Source organism: Cervus canadensis, chromosome 33, assembly GCF_019320065.1.
Source record: "Cervus canadensis isolate Bull #8, Minnesota chromosome 33, ASM1932006v1, whole genome shotgun sequence".
NCBI classification, from domain to species: Eukaryota; Metazoa; Chordata; class Mammalia; order Artiodactyla; family Cervidae; genus Cervus; species Cervus canadensis.
In genome coordinates this window covers 29,130,920-29,153,853 of record NC_057418.1, presented here as the reverse complement: position 1 = coordinate 29,153,853, position 22,934 = coordinate 29,130,920, and the positions used below count along the sequence as shown (strand labels likewise).

General features: G+C 43.7%; 1 protein-coding gene across 3 annotated transcripts in view; it reads right to left on the bottom strand.

Annotated features, from left to right (window-relative positions):
• Positions 1-22,934, bottom strand: part of SNX9 (sorting nexin 9) — an 87,230-nt gene that overhangs the window by 48,740 nt on the left and 15,556 nt on the right. For 2 of the 3 annotated variants that reach the window (XM_043456879.1, XM_043456880.1), the window contains exon 2: positions 205-291. In XM_043456879.1, coding sequence (XP_043312814.1) covers positions 205-291 — 87 coding nt within the window. Of the gene's footprint in view, positions 1-204; positions 292-13,671; positions 13,696-22,934 lie in introns of those variants that run through there. The other variant, XM_043456881.1, reaches the window with a different exon arrangement.

Sequence of the window (22,934 nt, the reverse complement as noted above, 5' to 3'; positions counted from 1 at the left end):
AGAACCTATTTACTTATACACACCTGGAATACTATATAAAACTACATATATTTTTTCTAACCAGCAATTCTTCTTTTAACCATCAGTATTGCACAAGCAACAGGAAAGGAATTCATGTGGGTTTGAAAGATCAGCCTGTTAAAAGAATAAAATCTTAAACATAAATCCTTAAGAGACCAATTTAAACATTAACACTTCTCTTACCGGATTTGTAATTGTGATGATTTCACCTTCATTAACCGTCAGTTCATTATTTCCAGGTTCAGCAGAAAAATCATACATAACCCGAGCCTATTGGAAGTAAAAAGAGGAAGTTACAAATGTAAACGTAACAGTAAAAAAAAAAAAAAACCACCTATGCTGCTCACTTTGTGAACAACATGTCATGACCGTGGTTGCGGTTGTTTTGGAACAAAGGAAGACGTCGGATCAAAATGATTCATCAGCCCTGTTTGTGAAGAAGAACAGCACCAAGAGTGAGAGCCCTGCTCTGCTCTGGGACGAGGGAGGTTTCTGGTCGCTGCCCACACTGTACTTAGAGATCAGCCCCGAAGAACTCAGAATAAACCCATTTCAGTAAGGGGAAAAGAGCACACATGGCCTTCCTTGCAGGAGCTAAGAAGTGGAAATACAGACACTGCTCACTGTGGGCACACCGACTCTCAGGGACTGAGGGATCTCCATGTAAGTATGTACACACATGAGATGCACAGTCTTTAGATGAACCTCCTGCTATTAAAACTCTCACTGTTCTTTACCTAGGGTAAATTTTGTTGGGGCAGCAACCCTAGCCAACTAAAAACACAGAAATCTGAGCTGTGTGCAAGACATATTCATACTCTTCTACTAGAATACTTCCTACTAAGAAGAATAAAGTGTTGGTTGCTCGGTCGTGCCCGACTCTCTGCGACCCCATAGACTCTAGCCCACCGGGCCTTTCTGTCCATGGGATTCTCCAGGCCAGAATACTGGAGTGGGTAGCCATGCCCTCCTCCAGGGGATCTTCCTGACCCAGGGACTGAACCCAGGTCTCCTGCATTGCAGGCGGATGCTTTACCGTCTGAGCCATACCAAGACTTATCTAGGGCTCTGATACTTGGGTCAGGTAACCTGAGCAGCTGTGATCTTCAAAATTTTTCTTGCCATGGCATCTGAATCTCACAGAAAATAGACTAAAGGGAAGCTGTTCTGGCTGATGTGAGGCTGATGTGGTTGATGTGAAAGCTGCTCTTTCAGGCCCTTCCTCAAGCAGATGCTTGAGGCACCAACCCTGAGACGTGGGTTCCTTGTAATAACTGCCATGCACGTATTCCAAGAGAGACAACCACTGTTGTAAAAAATACATATACTTTATACATATACTTTTATAATATGTGCATTTAATCCATCTCAAATTCTAAATAATTGTCTTTTCATGGATTGTCTTATAGAAGGAAGTCCATCTTACAAGTTGGAGACCACATGTACCTAGGAAACATGGTTTGTTTTAAACTTATCCTGGTGCTTCCCCGGTGGCTTAGTGGTAAAGAATCCGCCTGCCAAAGCAGGAGACGTGGGTTCGAGCCCCGGTCAGGGAGGATCCACATGCCGCGGAGCAACTAAGCCCGTGTGCACAACTGCTGAGCCTGTGCTCGGAGCCGTGAGCAGCAGCTACTAGAGCCCCTGCGCCTGGAGCCCCAGCTCCAAGAGCGACAAGAGGAGCCGCCACAAGGAGCAGCCTGCACACCGCAACGAAGAGCGGCCCTCGCTTTCCGCAGCTAGAGAGAGCCCACACGGCAATGGAGACCAAACAATGAATATAAATAAATACACAGAATTATATATAAAAAAGTAATTGTCCTAAGAGGCAAAGCTAAGTCTGCCTACAGGGTTCATCAACTAGGACTAGTGGGACTACACTCCTTTAACACACATTTGCTGCACACCGACCACGTGGCGAGAACTGTGCTGACCAGTGCCTTCTCCACACCTGCTTAAGGATGCCTGCAATGCTTCTTACAGGGACCCAGGATTCACATCCAGTGGTAAAAGATTAGGGGAAAATATCCCAAATACTAATTTACTTTGAAACACATCAAAAATAGTAAGATGAACTGGTGGAGGAATGCGATAAAGCAGGTATAGTAAGTAAACTTATTTATGGAATCTGGATAGTGGGTTTATGGTGTCCAGTGGAAAATGAGTTCAACTTTTCTACATGCTTGAAATTTTTCATAATAAAATGTTGGAAAGAAATGAACAGTAGTGTACGGCATCAGATCCTTTACTTTTACACACTGGGAAGGGAGACTGAGAGCCAGGCTCAGGCAGAGTGAGAATTCTGCAAGCGCCACCGTCTTCCTGAGGTCACCACAGAGGACAGCGACCCTGGGCTGAGGTATGTTCCTCGGGCAGCTGCAAAAGGAGACAGAATTCGGCTTGTCCTCTTGGGGACTGAAACATGTTTTTAAAAACATGTCAAACCAACCTCAATCCCTCACGCAATGAGGGCAGATGGGAGTTAAAGGCCTGAGGAGGGAGAGGGGGGCTCACCAGGCCAGGACGCACCCCCAGGACAAGAGCCAGACGAGAACCCACTGTTTTGATCCTGCTCCTTGAGGATCCATGGACGATTTTCTTGATTCAGTTAAATCCTACCAACCCTCAGATATAGAATACCAGAAGCCTCTCATTTACTAAACTTAACAAGTTGGTGAAATAGAATGTGAAACAAGTCAAAAATAAAAAAATGGAAACTCCCCTACACATTTAAATATTACTGAACATCTACCCACGGAAAATGTCTATAAACACTGTAGGTTTATTTTAAACATTGACTTAGGACTTTTTTTTTTTAAACCTAGAGATGCTTCTTAAGAATTATAACTGAGACTAACTTTGGGGAAGATTTAAAAAGCACATCCCCAAATGAGCATAAATGTCAACAGGAAAAGAAAAAAAACAAACAAGGTCACTGAGCTGAGAAGAGCAACTCGGTTGCTCTAGGTGAGCAGGTTTAGCGCAGACTGGAAGCCCGCCAACACCCACTCCTCTCCCGGCTTCTCTCAGCCTCCGGCTCTCCTCACCTTCCGGCCTTTGCCACCACTACAGGATCCACGCAGGTAAAGATGCTGACCTTGACCTCAACTGCCAAGCTGCCGACTACTTTTGATGTGGTCGTTGAAAGAAAAGGTGGTTTTTCTCACTGCCTCTTCCAGGGGTAGCTGTACTTTTAACAAACAACTCCAAGCATTTCAAGGGCTAAATTTCCACAGTTCCTGGTCAGTCAGAATTGGTAGCAGCCATCGAGAATGGCTCCAAAATTAATTTTCTTCTGTAATTTTTTTTTTTTAAGAATAGACTACCAATAAAATTGATACCTGCTTTTAAAAATGTTTTTCCTAAAACGGGTTGAGGTGTGTTCTCCTGAAACATGGTGCACCTGGAGAGTTCTAACTGGCCAAACAGACAAGCACTGCAGCTTGAGAAACTTCCAAGATGAAGAGAAAAGTAAACAGAAATTCATTGTGTAGGAATATGTTTCCAAGAAATGAATAGAATGATCTTAAGTCTCTGTGTAACAAAAGGCAATTATACAATCACGCGGGGGAAGAAATCCTTCAGAATACTTAAGACTAAACCAAGCAAACTGTATCATCCACTTCCGTGTCACCCCGCCCAGCCTCCACTCCACTCATGCACAACGATTCTGCAAATACTTGGACCAAGGGAATCCTAGGGCCATGTTGTGACCAAACCTCTGGAGGCTGGGGTGACTCTAACAGACTTTCTACCCAGACTCGCCCAGATCAAAGCTTCTTTATGTGGTGTACAGAACAATCAGATGAAAGCGTCTGAACAGTTCTTGGATGTGGTGGCATCAAACTGGCCATATCACACATAGCATCACTATTACCCCAATCACTAATATATAAAACATGAGCTACCAGGGAAAGAACTTTGCGATTCACATCAAAAGGTTTTTAAAGAGCATCTAGAATTCAAGAAAAAGACCGGCAACCCACCAGAAAAATGGGCAGAGAAACACACAGTTCACAGAAAAAAATAAATGGTCCTTATACCATTTATGTGTGGGGAAAAAATGCTCAATTCCACCCATAAAAGAAGACAAGTTAATCTGGAAGATGTAGCCAGATTTCCCTTCGTTGGGGACTGTACTATTTAAACCTCTGCCGGCAATATGAAAGAAATGGTTCTCCCCAGCTTCACAAACAGAATCAATCACCCAACCTTTGTATTTCTGCTCATCTGATAAGTGAGAAATTTTGCCTCAATACAGTTTTCAAGATCAATTTACCCGTAGATCCAGAAGTCTCATTTTGAGAATCCATTCTCTACATGCATGTGTATACCAAGTCATTTAGTGCAGCACTGTTTCCAATATGAAAAGACCACAGACCACCCTTCAGTTCAGTTCAGTTCAGTTCAGTTGCTCAGTCGTGTCCGACTCTTTGCGACCCCATGAATCGCAGCACGCCCGGCCTCCCTGTCCATCACAAACTCCCGGAGTTTACTCAAACTCATGCCCATTGAGTCGGTGATGCCATCCAGCCATCTCATCCTCTGTCATCCCCTTCTCTTCCTGCCCCCAATCCCTCCCAGCATTAGGGTCTTTTCCACCCTAGTAGCTATTAAAAGGGAATTTGTTACATAAACCACAGTATATCATCACAAGAAAATATGTAGCGATAAAAGAATGAGAACAATCTCTATGTACTGACACAACTACTGTATCATTAACTGAGGAGAGCTAGCTAGCTGCACAATAGGGCATGTAGTATGTTCCTTTTTTTTAGGCAGAAGAATACTTATATTTGCCAGTACTTCCATAAAGAAGCACTAGATAATTAAAAGAAATTCTTTTAAAACTGGTTGCCTGTAGAGATGGGAGAGGAAAATGAGCGGGTAAGAATAGTGACATTTCTGTTTACTTCTTTTCATTTCATTTTAACTGGGTACATGTATCACCTGGCCGAGAATTCTAAATGAAGATGTGGGGTGGGGGGGGGGGGAACATTATTTATAGAATCAGCAAAAGATAAAACTAGTTAGGAATAAAGTAGGGAGATGTGTAAGGGAAAACTGTACAACATTCCTGAAAGACACAGAAAATGGGAAGAACTGAGAAGTCTGGCACAGTGCTTGCAAAAACGGCCACAATAATCTTCCCACCCCCATCTGAATCCCGCTGCGAGGGGACTCTGCCACTCCTCCCGGTACGTTAAGGGAAGGCTCTCTCTCCACCTCTGGACTCTGGACTCGTTCATGCACTTGCCGTGGCCGACAGGGTAACAGCATCTGTGCTACAAGCAGAGGCATGAGCCAAGCGCGCCAGGTGGGGCCTGCCCTCCCGGCTGCCAGGATCACCTCCACGCCCATGTCAGCCTCTGCAGGGGAGGGCCCACCCCGCACCCCAGCCATCCCAGCTGCACGAGGCGAGGCCCCAGCACGTGGCCGAGGCCAACCACCGCCACCAAGGCCGGGTCAGGCTTTTCAGGCCACAAGAACCACTCCCAGCCAACCTGCAGAGGGACAGGGAATAACGTGCTGCCTTAAGTCATTAAGTTTACAGAAAACCATGAAAAGCACCAAAGGACATCTTAGGTGAATTTCTAAAATAATCTTGCAGTGGAGGAGGACTTCAACTATGGAACAGAAATCCTGAAGAGAGAAAAATTTCTCTTCTCCCAAAATAACACACACCTACCTCGCCTGGCAAAAGCCATTATCAACAAGATAAAAACAAAAAAACAAAAACAAATGACAAGACCGGAAAAATATTTGTGACTTTTATCATAGACTAAAGGCTGACTCTCCTATTCTATGAGGGTAACTACGAATCAGTAAGAAACAAAAGGCTCTCAAAAATGTAAAACCTCACTTATAAAACCATACAAATATTATTTTCCCACTATCGACTGGCAAAACAAAACAAAAACCTTTGATCACAACATTGCATGGGTGACAGTGTAGGGGCAGGGAAAGAGGAATTACGCAGTGCTGCTGGCAGTGAGAGGCAGCCTGGGAGTGCCTATCAAAATCCAACTCAACCTCCAGGAATTCTTCCTCCAGAAATATTCACACATTTGCAAAAGGTTATTCACTACAGGTCTGTTTACCAGAGCAAAGGCCCAGGCCAGCCTGAAACTAGGGATTGGTTAGCCAAGTAGGGCCCTGCCATGGAAGGGAATATCAAGTAGTCCAGCCAAAAAAAAGGAGGGCTTGCTTATTTTTCACATGTGGAATCATCTCTAAAGTGTATATATTAAATGAGAAAATAAAGCAAAGTACACCATTGTGTCAAAAAAAAAAAAAGAAAAAAAATGCATCTGCTTATCTCTGTAAAGATATACAGAAGTAACATTGCCTCTAAGAGAAGACAGCTGCCTGAAGGAGGGATAGGAGAGATTTTCAGTGTTATCTTTATGTACCGTTTCAAGTGTTGTTGTTGTTTTTAATACGAACTTACTGTTCAGTCAAAAAAGTTACAAATCAGAAGCACTGTCTTATACCACTAACTCAGGAAGCTCATAATCTTGCTGAAATTACCATAGTCTATTTGAGAATGTTTCCCAGGTACGACAAAACACGAAACGCTCCAAAGTTTAACTCAAAGAATGACTGGAAGGCCGTCAGAATCTGTGTGAAAGTCTACGCGCTCCTGGAGTTCTCATTCTGTGTGCCATTTCTGTGTGTGTGTGTGTGTGTGTGTGTGTGTGTAAAAAGGCACTTTTACAACAACAACAACAAAAGCAATACAATGAAGCTAAAAAAGGAAAAGCTAGAAAATGTTCCTCTTCTCCTCAAAGGGCACAAGCGCTAATAGATTTGAAAGTACCCTTCAGAATGTTCTGCATTTGACAAGCGTGTATGCATGCACCCGCACACACACACACACTTAGACGCACACCCAATCAGAACCACTGTACGCCTCTGCATTTCATGTTCTATCTAGTCTTCGGACTCTTCATATCAGCACATCTACCCTGCTCTTTATCTGAGCTGTAAGGCTACTAATCCATCACTCAACCTCCAGGGCAAAGCCCAGGAAAACCTACTTACCTGTGGTTAAGGAAAAAACTGCACCCCACTCCAAATTCAGATAGCTGAACTGTGTTTCCTGATTATAAAATGACATGTGCATTATGGAAAAAAAGATAAAGGTTTACCAGCAAACAGTACCCCAAGTCTCAAACTTCACAGACAGTAAGTAGAAAACATACACGTTCCCAGTAACAGTGGTCTGTCCGCGCCACCCCTGCCCCCCGGCATGTCTTGACAATGTTTTTCATTTCTCCCCCCAAAAGGGGGATGAACTGTAATTACTGGCAACGTAGTGATTATGAGCTGGCTTCAGAGCCAGACCATGAGTCCAACTCCCCATTCTACTGTTTCACAGCTTTGTAAACTTGACTGAATTCCTCAGAGTCTCCGGCTCAAATTCCTCAACAATGTGATAAGGCCAACAGCATGTGTCTCTTGACACAAATGATCAGGGAAGTCATGGATGTAGTAAGGCACTCAGAACAGTGATTGGCATAAAGGTTCAATTAACGTTAGCTATCATGACCTCCAGTGTTTTTCCTGAATATCATACATACATTCTGCATGTGCTAAAAAAACTTGCCGCCACACAAGGCAAACAGCCAGTGCCAGGTTACTGATTCACACAAAAGGAAGTTCTAGAGCCTAAACTTCACCTGATTGAAGGAGAACCAGACCACCTCAGGGAGGGCAACCAGAGGGCCCCCCGCCCCCACCATGGAGTTTGTGACGAAGGTAAGGGGTAACCCACCAAGGCTGATGGTGGTCCACAGGGAATTCCTCAACCTTGATCATTTGAAACAGTACTAGAATGATGAAAATTAATCAGGAGACCAATTTTAAAATAAACTGGCAAAAAAATCAAGTTTCTCTGTACACAGTCACTTGATTTTTTTTTTTAATGTATGTATACAAAGATAATTGGGAGTCATTCCCAAGAGCAACAACAGCAAAAAACAAAATACCAAGCAGAAGCAATAACCAAATGCATGAAGAGCCTTAGTAAAGAAAATCTTTTCAATACATCACACCGTGGTTCCTGAGAACAAAGGTAAAACACCATAGAGATGCCTAGCTATAAATATAACAACTTTTCATCTAAAATTCCAAGAAGACTTCTTTTTGAGAAATTGTGAATGAACTTGTCCCAAAGTACTCTGCTCACTTTAAAAAAGGGTACCTGAAACATACCATGACTTAAAAAACCAAAAATGACCAAACTTCACCTTTAGCACTTTAAGGCCATGAACAAAAATCAACAGCCAGAGAGAGTATGTTCAAAACTTTTAACATTTTCATCTGCCTCTAATATAAACTCAGCCTAGTTTCCAAAATGGCACAAAGTACCTTAAAGTATTTATTTTCCTCATTAGGTTGAAAGACTGTCCCTTAAACAAGTTCCTGCTTCAGCTGTTAGCCTCTTGTGTCTTAATGCTAGTGATCACCAGCAAGGACCACTGAGCGCTTTACTACACTGACTGTTCTGTACTGAATACCCAACAACCCCATTTAGGAAAAAAACACATTATCTCTTAAAAGTTAAGAGAAACAAGTTCTCACAAAGGAATCTATCAAAATATTCTATTATACTCAGTGCTTCAAATTCCTTACAGGGACTGAAATTTCCCCTAAATCTGTATATTTTTCAAATACAGAGAGTTTCAGAGTGCCCACTTGAGTGCTGGGGAGAGCACAGGAAAGGGGACCCAAGCTGTGGTGTAGTCCTCTCTGCTGTTTGGAGACCTCATGGATCAGCTGTGAAACACTGATCATACGCGAAATTGCAAAAAAAAAAAAAAAAACAACTTGTCCCCTGGAACGTCATCATTTTTCTGGTAGACCCTGAATCAACCCAAGGCCTTTTAGGATAAACCTACTAAAAGGAGAGACTAAAAAAACTACAGTATAGACCAAGTAAAATTTTTAAAAAAAGAGAGAGAAACTAGAACATAAAGTGAGTAATTGATACATCAAAACTAGTAGTGAAAACAACTAATCAAGGAAACTCCCTGGAGGCCCAGTGGTTAGGACTCTGCTCTTTCACTGCCAATGGCCTGGGGTTCGACCCCTGGGAGAGGAACTAAGATCCCATAAGCCTCACAGCAGGAGTAACTGGTATTAGATTTGCTCTGTTACCACATACTGACAAAAACACCTAGAAAACTGGACAAAATATACAAAGTAACAGTTTCCAGAGACTCCACAAAAGGACTGCACAAGAGAGAGAACTCAGAGAGAAAGGAAAGGGGAGCCCAGCCCTAAGAAGGCTCTGGCTTTGTGGCCCTGGGCACTTTCTGACCAAGTTCTGGGAGAAGCCGAGAGCCCCAGGCAGGAAGCACAGGTCCTGCGAAGTTGAAGAGACAGAGACCAAACTTCCAGGAGGCTAAGGTGGCTGAAATCTGAGGACAAACTATCAGAAAGGAGTTACTCAGGGAAACAGCTCCAGAAACCTGCACAAAGGTCTCCTTGAGCCGGTTGATAAATACTGAACTGCACACAACTGGGCAAACTGCTTTAAGGCCCGGCAAAGGTCAACTCTTGGGAGCTGCAGGGTCAAAAAACCATCAGAGGTCAGGCAGAACCAGAAGATACTAGAGCTCTGACTAGCCAGAGAGGGAAATTCCACTGAAGACACCCAAAGCCTTCAAGGTAGTGACCCCATGCAGGCTAGGGCTAAAGGCTACCCTGGACTCAACACACTCAGAAGTTACCCTTTAAAGAAAGGAACTGATGCAACATCACCCATAAAGAGAAATATCTTAAATGCAGCCAAAGATGGGGGCAGGAGCTAGACATATGACACACAAGGAACAAAGAATGACTGCAGATTTCTTACTGGAAACAATATAATCAAAATCCACCTGTGAAGCAGTGAAACAAAACCAAACAAAACAAAAACTGTCAACAGAATTCTATGCCCATCAAAAACATCCTTCAAAACTAAAGATGATATAAAGACATTTCCAGACGAAAGCTAAATTTGTCACCACCAAACCAACACTACCAGAAATATTAAAGGAAGCTGTTTAACCAGAAGGAAAATGATACCAAACACCTGAATTTACACCAAAGAAAGAAGAGCGTCAGAAATGATATGTAGGCCTCCCCTCCTCAAAAAAACTCATTGTTTAATTTCCCTAAAAGATAACTGACTTTTGAAACAAGAATAACCACAGTGTATTGTGGGGTTTATAAAACTGAGAAATAAAATGTACAACAGGAAACAGCACAAAGGTCAGGAAGGAGATATAGAAACATACTAGGTTCTCATAGTATGTGAAGTGCTGTATTGTTATTTGAAGTTAGAAATGTGTTAAGATACCAATGTATACGGTGAACCTGAGGGCAATCACGGATGGATGGATGGAAGAAAATAGATACTCCAATTAAAAAACAGATTGTCAACTTGATAAAAAGTAAGACCCTGGGCTTCCCTGGTCGTATAGTGGATAAGAATCGTCTGCCGATGCAGGGGACACCGGGCTCAATCCCTGGTCTGGGAAGATCACACGTGCTGTGGAACAACAAAGTCCATGAAGCACAACTACTGAGCCCATGTCTCAAGAGCTCCTGTTCTGCAACGAGACGCCACCGCAGTGAGGTAAATGGAAAAAAGATACGCAGACATGCTATCTATGAGGAATGCGCTTCAAGAGACAGAAGAGTTGGAAGTAAAGGTGTGAAAGGTAAGAGGAGACAGCAGCACTACTGCAGGGCCCCTGCTCACAGAAAGACACGGGACGGGGTGCAGAAGGACACGCACACAGACGTCCCCGCAGGACTGAGTCACCAGGCGGAAGAGAACCAAGAGTCAGGATCCCTGAGCGCCTTGACGACCTTATGCTGGGTGTGCGTGGAGGAAGCGGGCAGGTAGATGTCACCACAAAACTCCTCCCGCCACAAGAGACAGGGAAGGAAGATACCGGGGCCCTTTTCTTCTGAAGACAACTGGTCCTGGGAAAAGGCCAGTTTAACAGAATATATGTATTTCAGAAAGTAGACGAGAATTTCACAATACATAGTAGGCAAACTTCAACGTCAGAAAAAAAAAAAAATGGTACACCAGGTACTGGGTTTACTCTCCAACTTCAAACAAGTCAAACGCTGACCAAAATCCAAGAATCAGTGGCAGCTCTGGAGAGAGATCCCGGAGAGAGTGAGGACGAGCCGAAGAACTGGGGACGGGAAACCAGGCAGAGGCTGTCGACCTCTTGACCAAGAGGTTGTCATGATGTGAGAGTGGGGAGGCGCTGGAGGCGAGGTTCACGGGCCAGAGTGCGGGAGAGCAAAGGGCACACAGGCCGCCCTGGAGACCTGCGGGGAGACCATCTCTCGGGGTCCGCGTCTGAGAACTGATCAGTGCGCGCAGCAAGAAAACCGCCCAAGGAAGAATCACCCAAGGGGGCAGGCAGGACAACCTCCAAGGGTATAATTAAGAGATACGTAGGATACACGTTAGAGTTTTGCAAAATCGACTTCAGTTTATAAAATCAAGACATTTATGCTTGCCTGGAAAACGGTAAATTTATGTTACATATATTTTACCATGATTTTTAAAAGTCCATGCAAATAAATAGTACAATTGTGGGGGGAGGGGAACACAACTAATGTTACCCTAATTGCACTGTGTTCCTTCTATGGAATTAGCTTTCTGTGGCTGATGGTACACCCCCTAACACACGGACAGCCACCAGCAAGCTAGCAGTAATGTGGGTTTCAAAGTCAAAGAAAACAAAGATATGATCTCAAAAGTGGCCTGCCAGAAGTGTTAAAGTAAAATACTTTCAGCGTGGATACCAAGCACATACAAAGCAGACGTGATGAGCTTCACTGTAAAACCACTTTAAATTTTTTTGCTTTAGGGCACTTTTGGGGGTTTACATGTAAGTACATGACCTCAGCTGTAATTTCAAAAAACAGGGACTTCCCTGGAGATGCAGTGGTTTGGATTCTCTCACTGCTGAGGGGGCGGATTCAGTCCCTATGAGAACCGAGATCCTACAAGCTGCAGTGTGGGAAAAAAAAAAAATGAAAGGAAGGAAGGTAGAGAGAGGAGAGGCCAGGAAAAAACTCTCACAGGCTACAAAGATAACCGCCCCCTACGCTATATGCTAGGAGGCTCTTAGCCAGTTACGCTTTCTAACTACTCCATGATTTTATTAAACTTCTCTGCTCTCTCCTTCTCCTTAGCATTTAAACCACTCTTTAGAGAATTCCTACTTCAACCCCAAATACTCCTTGGACCAATGTCTTCTCTTAACATCTCTAAGAAATTTGAAATTATTGTGCATGCACCCTCAGTCGTGTCTGACTCTTTGTGACCCCATGGACTGTATTCTGTCAGGCTCCTCTGTCCATGGAAGTCTCCAGGCAAGAATTCGGGAGTGGGTTGCCATTTCCTCTTCCAGGGGATCTTCCCCACCCAGGGATGGAACCCAGGTCTCCTGTATTGGCAGGCAGATTCTTTACCACTGTGCCACCTGGGAAGCCTCAACTCCAAATACTCCTCTGACCCTCTGACCAATGCCTTCTCTGAACTTCTCTAAGAAATATGAATTTACTACTTTAATCAATTTACTTTCTTACTGAAGAATAGCTGGATTTACAGTATTAAATCTATGTCTGCTGCATAGAAAATTGATCCAGTTATATAATCTTTTCTATATTCTTTTCCAGTATGATTTATCACAGGATACTGGATACAGTTCCCTGTGCTAACACAGTAGGACTTTGTTGTTTATTCATCCTATATGCAATAGCTGGCATCTGCTAACACCAAACTCCCAATCCATCTCCCCCAACCCTGGCAACCGCCAAGTCTACTCTCTAGGTCTGTGAGTTGGTTTTTGTTTCATAGGCTAGTTCATTTGTGTCTTACTTTAGATTCCACATATAAGTGATAGTCTATAGTATTTGTCTTTCTCACTTCACTTAGTGTGACAATCTCTACGTCCATTTAAGTTGCTGTAAATGGCATTATTTCATTCTTTTTCAAGGCTGAGTAGTATCCCACTGTATATATGTACCACATCTTCTTTATCCATTCTAAAGAAATTTAAATTTTAAGACAAGTTGTCCAGGTTCACTGTGTCTACCTCCTTTGCTACTCACTCTTCAACCCACAGTAGCTGAGCTTTGCTCATGTAATGACACTGGAATGGCTCTGTCAAGGCCGAGAGCAACCCTCCTGCAGGGAAACTAGTGGCCCTGCAGGGCCCTCAGCTCACTCTGCCTCCCACTTCCTCCTTCTTGAAACACTCCTCCCTTTGCTTCACCATGTGGGACCTCTTCTGACTGTCTTCTCTCCTTTCTTAGGCTTCTTTTCGGAGGCAGATCACCCTGTAAAAAGTTCACGTTCCCAGGATCTGGTGCTCTTCTCACTGGACATACTCTCCCTGGGTGACAGTCACCCTGACAACTTCCCCCTGCCATCTTTATACTGATGAATCCCACATCTGAACACACCTCCCCTCTTCCTTGACTTGATCAAATCCTGCGAGTCTTTCGAGCCCCTTAATGCAGAGATTTCACTTGTGAGAAACATCCTGTGACCTCCGAAACCTGCTGGGTCTCCCCCAGCCTGCCTTTGGGCCTACACTGTACTTCCCCATTGCTGTAGTTACTTACACAGTGTTATTCCTGCTTGTGACCCGTGGTGCATCTTCTGCTGAACTCTAAGTTCCTCCTCTATTGTGCTCAGCGCAGTGCCTGACACAGCAAGCACTCAAATACATGTTTGTTAAAGGAATGAATGATTAATCAATGTACTGCACAGTTTGGTATCTACGACATAACAGCTGTTTGATGCTCAAGTTAATGAATTCATTGCCATTTCCAATAAATCTCACCTATTTCAGTTTTGCAGTTATAGAAAGTAGTTCTCTTGATATGAAAAACTTTGTTTAGTCTAGGTTTACTGCCCCAGCTAAAGAATCAAAAACCATTTAACAGGCAATCATGCATCTCCTATGTGTATAAGCTAAAGCTGTTTCGCAAAGTGCCAACGCTTATCCCGAACATTTCTTAATTATACTTTTCCTGAATCTCTACTGTGACTGTGGGGCGAGAATTTCCCCACAGCATTCTAGGCTTTTCTGCTTAAACCCATCAGAGACCATATTTAAAGTCTGCACTCCCCTGGGATCCTCTGTGGTTACTAGAGCGGATGACCAGATTCCAGACCAAAGTTAGGGGGCAGACACACACTCATTCGTCAACAAAATATGTAACAGGCAGTTACTACTGCAGGGCTCCATCCTAGGTGGACACAGTGGTGAAAAGCATAAAGGTGGCTGCATTCCCTCAGAAGTGCTTGTTTTAGGAGGTGTACAAGGAAATTGAGGTGGTGGTGGTGGTGTAGTCGATAATTCATGTCCAGCTCTTTTGTGCCACCATGGACTGTAGCCTTCCAGACTCCTCTGTCCATGGAATTCTCTAGGCAACAATATTGGAGTGGGCTGCCATTTCCTTCTCCAGGGGAGCTTTCCGAACCAGGGATGGAACCCTTTTCTCCTGCATGGCAGGCAGAAGATTCTTTACCACTGAGCCACCTGGGAAGCAGGTGGTGGAGGCGCTGGTAAAGAGCTCAGTCAGCTGGTGTGACAGAGTAATGGACTGGTGGCAGCTACCTTGAAAGGGGTTGTTGGGGAAGGTCACTTTGAGGAGGCATCACGGGAGACAGGAAAGGCCAGGGAGGCCTGGTGTGCTGCAATCGATGGGGTCGCAGAGTCGGACCTGACTGAGCGACTGGACAACAACATCTGAGCTGACACCTGTGAATGCAGGCGCCAGTGTGTGGCAAGCAGGGGTGGGGGAGGACGCAAGGCCAGCTATGGCAGAAGGAGCAAGGGCGAAGGCCCAGAGGAAGCGCCAGGCAAAGCTCAGTGTCAAAGTACAAACTGGAGGTCAAATAATACAAAGGTACATTTACGAAAACAGTTTTAAAAAATCAAGCCTTCTTTTTAGCAGGGCTTCTCCGCTGTGTCTATAAACTAGCATTCAGGAGAAAAAAAAGAAAAAAGAGCATATTACTTATATAACCTATGAATAAAACAGGCTGAAGATGAGCTACAGGAATTAAGCGCGACTGAGACTAGAGCAGCAGCTGTGTAGTGTATTATGCAGGCCTCCCGCCTCCCTCCTGGGCCCGGGGGAGAAATGACTAATCAGCCAGCACGGTCTGTACACAGCCGCAGTCCCTCTCAGCAGTGCCCTCCTAGCGGGCTCTGCCTATCATCTCTGTCCTAAAAGTGCAATAATCAAAATGGGTAACTTTTTTGGGGGGGGGCCACACTTGCAGGATCTTAGTTCCCTGACCAGGGATTGAACCCGTGTCTCCTATAGTGGAGGCATGAAAAACTACTGGACTACCAGGGAAGTCCCAAAATGGATAAATTTTTTAAAAAAATTTTGTTAGAAAACTCCTATAGAATATATGCCTCATGGTACTGCTTTAATAAGTATGACACATTTTCCTGGTTTCAAAAAGACTGCCCTAAAAGTATAATTCCATCATAACCATGTATTACTGGATAAGATAAAAGACGTCAGATACTTGATTTCTAGACCACACCAGTCACACATGAAAAAATGATAGGATGACCTGCAAGTCCCTTTGGGCCTATTTAAAGAATTTAAATCAACTATCTCACACTGTTGCTGTTCAGTCACTAAGTAGTGTCCACCTCTTTGCGACCCCATGGACTGCAGCACGCCAGGCTTTCCTGTCCTTCACTATCCCTGGAGTTTTACTCAAACTCATGTCCATTAAGTTGATGATGCCATCCAACCATCTCATCTGCGGCTGTCTCCTCCTGCTTCCAATCTTTCCCAGAAACAGGGTCTTTTCCAATGAGTCGGTTCTTTGCATCAGGAGACCAAAGTATTGGAGCTTCAGCATCAGTCCTTCCAATGAATATTCAGGGCTGATTTCCTTTAGGATTGACTGGTTTGGTCTCCTTGCTATCTAAGGGACTCTCAACAGTCTTCTCCAATTTGAAAGCATCAGTTCTTTGGCGCTCAGCCTTCTTTATGGTCCAACTCTCACACTGGTACATGATTTCCAAAAAAACCAGAGCTTTGACCATATGGAGATTTGTCAGCAAAGTGCTATCTCAGCTTTTTAATACACTGTCTAGATTTGTCATATCTTACATTAATCTATTTAAATGATGCTAACAGATGCTACTATACTTAAGGATGGACTTTCCTTAAGGTGACTCAGTGGTAAAGAATCCGCTTGCCAATGCAGGAGAGGTGGGTTCGATCTCTGGGTCAGGAAGATCCCCTGGAGAAGGGAATGTCTACCCACTCCAGTTTTCTTGCCTAGGAGATCTCACGGACAGAGGAACCTGCTGGGCTGTAGTCCATGGGGTCGCAAAGAGTCAGACACAACTGAGTGACTGAGCATGCACGCAAGCACTATACTTAAGTGAAATGTATAGATCTTTACTCAAAAATGATGTTTCTCCTTAAAACCATCTACATAAATACACACACAACAGGGTTACAGGAGGAGAAGGGATGGCCGTTTTAAACTGACACTTGGATGAAGGCCAGTACTCTTTTTTTTTTTTTTTTTAGGCCAGTACTCTTAACTATGATTTATTTTTATCGGTGGTTCCTCTTTAGGGCACTTTCTCTTCTAAATTCATATAGCTACTATAACTCATCACAGAAATACAACTACTGTTTATCATATCAGAAGTATAAAGTTAAAGATACAGTAAAGAGATTAGCAAACAGAATTATGTTAGGGAAATACAATACAATTTGAAGAGCTGACAATGTTTACTACACCCCCCCCCAAAAAAAAACACACACACCAAAAAACGGAAGAATGAATCATACTTAGTCAAATAAGAGATTTAGACTAAACAGGGACCAAGAGACGGAAAAATTCAGAATGAGGGAGTCATCACATGCAAAGATGGAGAAGCCAGAAAAACTCCCTGGTGGGTCCTAACCAGATACCTCCTACAACACAGGAAATGGACCTCCAACCAAGTTTTTGTCAGCATCCTCTTTTCTCTTTCTAGTTGGTCCTTCATGCAACTAAAAGCCCCTACAAAAAGAGGAAACCAAGCAGATGAGGAAAGGTGAAGTGGAACTGTTTCTAGGTGGGATGCACTTCACATGTGTCCTTCCTTAATTTTCAGAACAACCCCCAATGGTGGTACTACTCAGCTCTGCAGAGAAACAGCAGCTCATACCAACTACATACATCAAGTAACCTGCCCTGAGGCAAAACGCCTGACCGATGAACTAGAGTTTTAACCAGCTCTTTGCCCTGCGCCTTCCATGATGTCAGTTACCCTGCAGCAGGTGGGATCTTCCTACCCCCATCTTTCTTTCTCAGCCAGTCAACCCAGCTCACTGCTGCCAGAGGCCCTCTCGGTAAAACCAGCATCGCATCACATATCAAAAAGTCCTAATAACACCCTGTTCCCTGCAATCAAGCTCAGATCCATTTCCCTAGTGTTTACCATCCTCCAACATCTAACACCACCCTAAAAATCTAGCCCTGTCCCCCACTCCACAACACCAAGTCCTCTCCAATCACCTTTCTTCTCTCACACAGAAGACGTCGCTGGAATCAGCACTGTGGAGTGCTCACAACATTCATGCCCTCCTCTCCCCTCTTCATTGAGGGTTAAACCCCACCCCACCCCCCATTTTGTTCAAGTTTTCATCCCACCCTCTTGTGAGTCAGGTAAGGTAACCTCATGTCTGGCTCCAGGTACTGATCTAGGCCTGATGAGCCAAGGACCCAGTATTTCTTAATAGTGGTACAGTTAATGCTGGGCAAGGGGAGGACAATTCTTTATACTGTGATGATCCTGGAAGTCATAAAAAGCTTAACGTCCCTGTGAGGGATAAGACATGCACAATTACAGAGGGGGAACCAACAGCCCAGCGTGACTAATTTGCTTACAGTCACCGAGCTAGAAAGTAGCAAAGCTGGAAGTGCAACCCAGGATTGTCCTCTCCAGGACACCCAGCAGGCTCCCGGCTCTCACTCAGGAAGTCATCCACAACAGATCATTCCGAGAGGCTATGAAAACAAGCCGCCGCCCTCAAAGGCTAGTGGGAAAGACCAAAGGTTACCGAAGAATCAGAGAGGATGCTGGGCCTTTGTAATTTGACCAGTATCTTTCATTTCCCCAATGAGTATGGTCTTGTATCCTATTCATGAGGTTCTCGTGGCAAGGGTATTGGAGTGGTTTGCCATCTCCCCCTCCAGTGGACCACGTTTGCCCGAACTCTTTGCTATGACCCGTCTATCTTGGGTGGCCCTGTGTGGCATGGCTCATAGCATCACTGAGTTACGCAAGCCCCTTCACCTCGACGAGGCTGTGATCCATAAAGGCACGAGGGCCTCAAGAACAGAAGCTGTATGTCTTTACTTCTTTCATATCCTCTGTGGTAAACCTAATTACCTCAGTTGCAAATTATTTTAAGCACTGTACACCAGCAAAACCAAAATGCCAAGAAAGATCATGTCCCATCGCCATCAGCAGAATATTTTTTCCAAAGGATTAAGTCTTCCCTACTTCTAGAGTAGAAGGAAAGACTAATGCAGAAACTAATTACTAAGTTCCCCATACTTGTAAGATCCTCTAAATTTAAAGAGTTATGATACCATTTTCTTGGTAAAAGAGAAAATGGTACATTACTTAAGTAAACTACACTTTTGTTATTAGATAATTGTCTAAAATCTATTTTCTTTGAAAACGATACTGAAAAGCACTTCTGATAATTGTTTAAATCCTGATATGGCACTAGGATACTGATTTACTAAAGGTAGCTGATCAAGTTAAAGTAGTATTAAAAAAAAAAGATACTGAACTTATTACTACCATCAATTCTCCTCCTCACCCACCATCAATTCTCCTCAAAGTGTGACGGGTCCATGAGATCCATAGTCTAACCTAAGCAATCCCAAGTAACCAGCCACAAATCTTAACAATCTGACTTATTAATAAGAGTACCATGCAGCTTGTGTTCCACAGGACCAATCTGCCAGGTTTACTGATGTGCTCTGTATAAAACATAGGACGTGTGTGCATGCTAAGTCACTTAGGTCATGTCTGACTCTGTGACCCCATGGAGACCCCACCAGCTTCCTCTGTCCATGGGATTCTCCAGGCAAGAATACTGGAGTGGGTGCCATGCCCTCCCCTAGGGGATCTTCCCGACCCAGGGATCAAACTCACCTCTCTCACGTCCCCTGCACTGATAGGTGGGATCTTTACCACCAGCGCCACGTGGGAAGCCCCAAACACAGGGCATGCTGAATGAACTCCTGCCCTGAAAGGCTACTCCCTAAGATACAGGGGCTGTTCTGACCCCACCAGCTGAAGCTGTACCTGTAGATAAGCAACCAAATTATTACATAAGCTAATGAAACAAGAAAAAAAGAGTATTTCTAAGAAAACGAAGTTGAAGGAGGAGCCTTGATTTTAAAAAAAGCTGTTAGAAAGCTTTCTGTCAAAGCAAGCACATCAGAAACAACAGTTAAATGGGAAGTAACAATTTTTAAAAATCTAAAATTTCTGAATTCACAATACTCTGAAATTGCTTTGGAACTCTTCAAGCTCTTCAAAAGAAGATGGACCACTTATACAAGATGGATCACTTGGAACTATAATCAGAGGCACATACTCCCAAGAAAAGACCCTGGCTTTCTATCAAAGGACTGGCAAATAAATGGATATTTAAATATTTTAAGTTACAATAAGATGGCTAGTATTTCCTTTTCAATCTTATTTTCACCCACTTTTCAATCAACTACAGGTACCATCTGGAGGCTGAAGGCCAGGCCTGTCTTTCTCACCCCTGATAAATGTGGTGTAACCCCCTGTTCTCAGCGCTAGTCCTGGGCAGCCTCCTTGGGCCTGCACCACCCACAGTGGACACACAGGCTGCAGGGGGCCCGTCTGCTGAGGATTCTGTGACGTGTGGCGCTGACAAGAGGAAAGCAACATACCTATCCTGAAACGTTTGCATTAGGGTTAGTCACACTACCTATGGCAAAATCCATTTTAAATTAACACTGGCAGAGTCACACAAATGCCAATCAGTGATAGCTTTAAATATCATCACCTAAGCATCTAGCTAAACTAGATGGCACTGTCCTCATCTTAATGATTACTAGCAGACAATTTATGAACGTGTTTACACGGCACACCATTAGACTGGATATCTCAAGATGTTAAAGATTTATTCTGAATTTTTAAATAGGATACTAGGAATTGTTATATGTTTTTAAAATCTTATTTTGGAGGTATACACTGAAATATTTATCATGAGACAGTATGTCTGGAATTTGCTTCAAAATAATCAGGGAGGCAATTATTCTCCAATTAAAAAAATAAATAATCGAGGAAAGGGAAAATGGGACAGGAAGGCTAAAGGAAACAAAATTGGCCAGGAGCTGGTAATTGCTGTGTCTGCCAAAACATACATAGGGGGTTTATATACTACTCTTCTTTTGCCTATGTTTGGGATTTTCATAAATAAAAATTTAAAAATAAAGAATTATACCAAACTATTTAGATAGTATCTTAAAAACTCTCAGATGTGAGTTTTTTTTTTTTTAATTTAAATTTTACTGCCATACATTGACATGAATCAGCCAGATGTGGAGTTTTTAAGCCCAAATAATATGAAATTTCATTAATATATTGCACACCAGAAAGAAAAAAAAAATCACAAAAAACAAAAACACATAACGGAACCAGAAAAAGAATAAAGATTTACTGAATCTCAAGCTCCCAGGCGGGGCTGACTCTGTCTCGTCTGAGCCCATGAGGACACTCTGGCCCAGTTCTCAGTGCACCAGTCGCTTTCTTACACTACTGTTCTCAAAACTGCTGAGGCTTCAGGACGTTTACATAAGAAACGGCTTTAGCAAGCAGTGATTCCAGTTAGAGAAGGAATGAAGTCGGCTGTAATTGGTTATAAATATTTCTACATCTGTTTATAATCTGCCAGTCTGGAGCTATTTTACTTACTCTCTGGGTGAACACCAGTCAAGTCCACAGGATGGTGACAGCCAAACCCACTGTTTCATAGCCCAAAGGGGCACATGGTCTGAGAAGGGTATGCATTTACTTTCAGCATATCCAGGAGAAAAGACAGAATGGGAATTTCAGTAGGTTAGAGATGCTTTAAATTTTCTTTCAAAATTATTTTCAAGCGACTGGATTGGGATAGTCCACATACATATAGAAAAGGGTAAATCCCCAGATCCTCCCGTGCACTGATTGGCTTAAGTGGAGCATAGGATTCTCCTAGTATGACTTTAATTAGATAAAATCAATACAGCTTAGAGAGGGGATCAAGTAAGACCTAAGTCCAATATAAAAGTGAACAAGGCATTAACTCCCCACAGTATGCTTTGGGCTTAATAAACGCATGCGGCATGCATGCTCAGTCATGTCCGACTCTTGGCGACCCCACAGACTGTAGCCTGCCAGGCTCCTCTGTCCATGGGATTTCCCAGGCAAGAATACTCGAGTGGGTTGCCATTTCCTCCTCCAGGGGATCGTCCCAACTCAGGGATCAAACCTGCATTGGCAGGCAGACTCTTTAACCCTAAGCCGCATGGGAAGCCCTCATAAAAGCAAGCTCAACTGAAAGAGAGAGAAGGAAAGAAAAGAGAGACAAAGAGAGGCAAGGAGGGAGAGAGAGGAAAAGAGAAAAGTCAGCTAGCTGTTCCTGATGTACTGAAAACCCTCCTGTGGTTTCACCTCTCAGAATGCATGCCAAAGCCCTCCTCATCACTCACTCACTCAGCGACCTGAGGGTCCGGGCCACACCCGCGGCTCAGCTGGCCACGTGACCTCCCGGACCTCTGGGTACACTCTCCTCAAGGGTAATGCCTTTTCCTTTAGAGATGGAAATTTCGAGCCTTCCCTGGGATCTGGACTTGAGGGTCACCTTCCTAGAGGCTTCCTCGGTCACCCCACCCCACACTGTGTGCACACACATGCACATGCTCTCACCACTCAGCAAGTTCTTTTCTCCCAGTTGAATTTTTCTGATTTTTTTTTTAACTGACATCTCCTCCATTAGCATGCAAGGCCCAGGAGAGCGGGGATTTTTTTGTCTGAGTGCAGACACTTAAAAAATTAGTCTCTCTAGTGTTGTATTTCTAATGCTCCAACCGTTTCTGGCCCATGGCTGGTACTCAACGATTTACTGAAGGTAATAAAATAACCCAGTGATGTACCACATGAGGATCCAATGAGATGTACTATCTGTGAACTTAGTAAACAGATCTGCTAAACACATGCAGTGGTTTTATAACAGACTTCCCAGCAAGGCCAATGTGCTTTATAATCTCATTCACACTTTTGTTCTCTAAGCCTCTAACATCCTGCCTTGTTTTGTCTTATTTTCACGTATGCAAGGTAATTGACTAGAAATAACAAGGTACACTAAGGCAACGGCAAAAAGAATCACCAGCTCCTCTGTCCATGGACTTCTCCAGGCAAGAATGCTGGAGTGGGTTGCCATTTCCCTTCTCCAGGAGATCTTCCCGACCCAGGGATTGAACACAGGTCTCCTGCCTTGCGGGCAGACTCTTCACTGACTCAGCCACCAGGGAAGCCCAAGAATGCTGGAAGATTTCCACCTTCAAATTACACCTAACCCTGGGCAAGTGGAGAAGAATGTGAGCTACAGATTACATTATAGCTGAATCTCCCAGTAGGATGGGGACATAAATGGTTGTAAATTATTACAGAGAAGTGAAGTTCTGCTTTTTTCCCCCACCTGGATCGTGCAATGGAACTCACATCTGAGTTCCTGTTATTACTTGTACGTTACAGATGAGAACATGAAGCATTAAGGAACTTTCCAAAGTAATACAGGTGGATTTGATT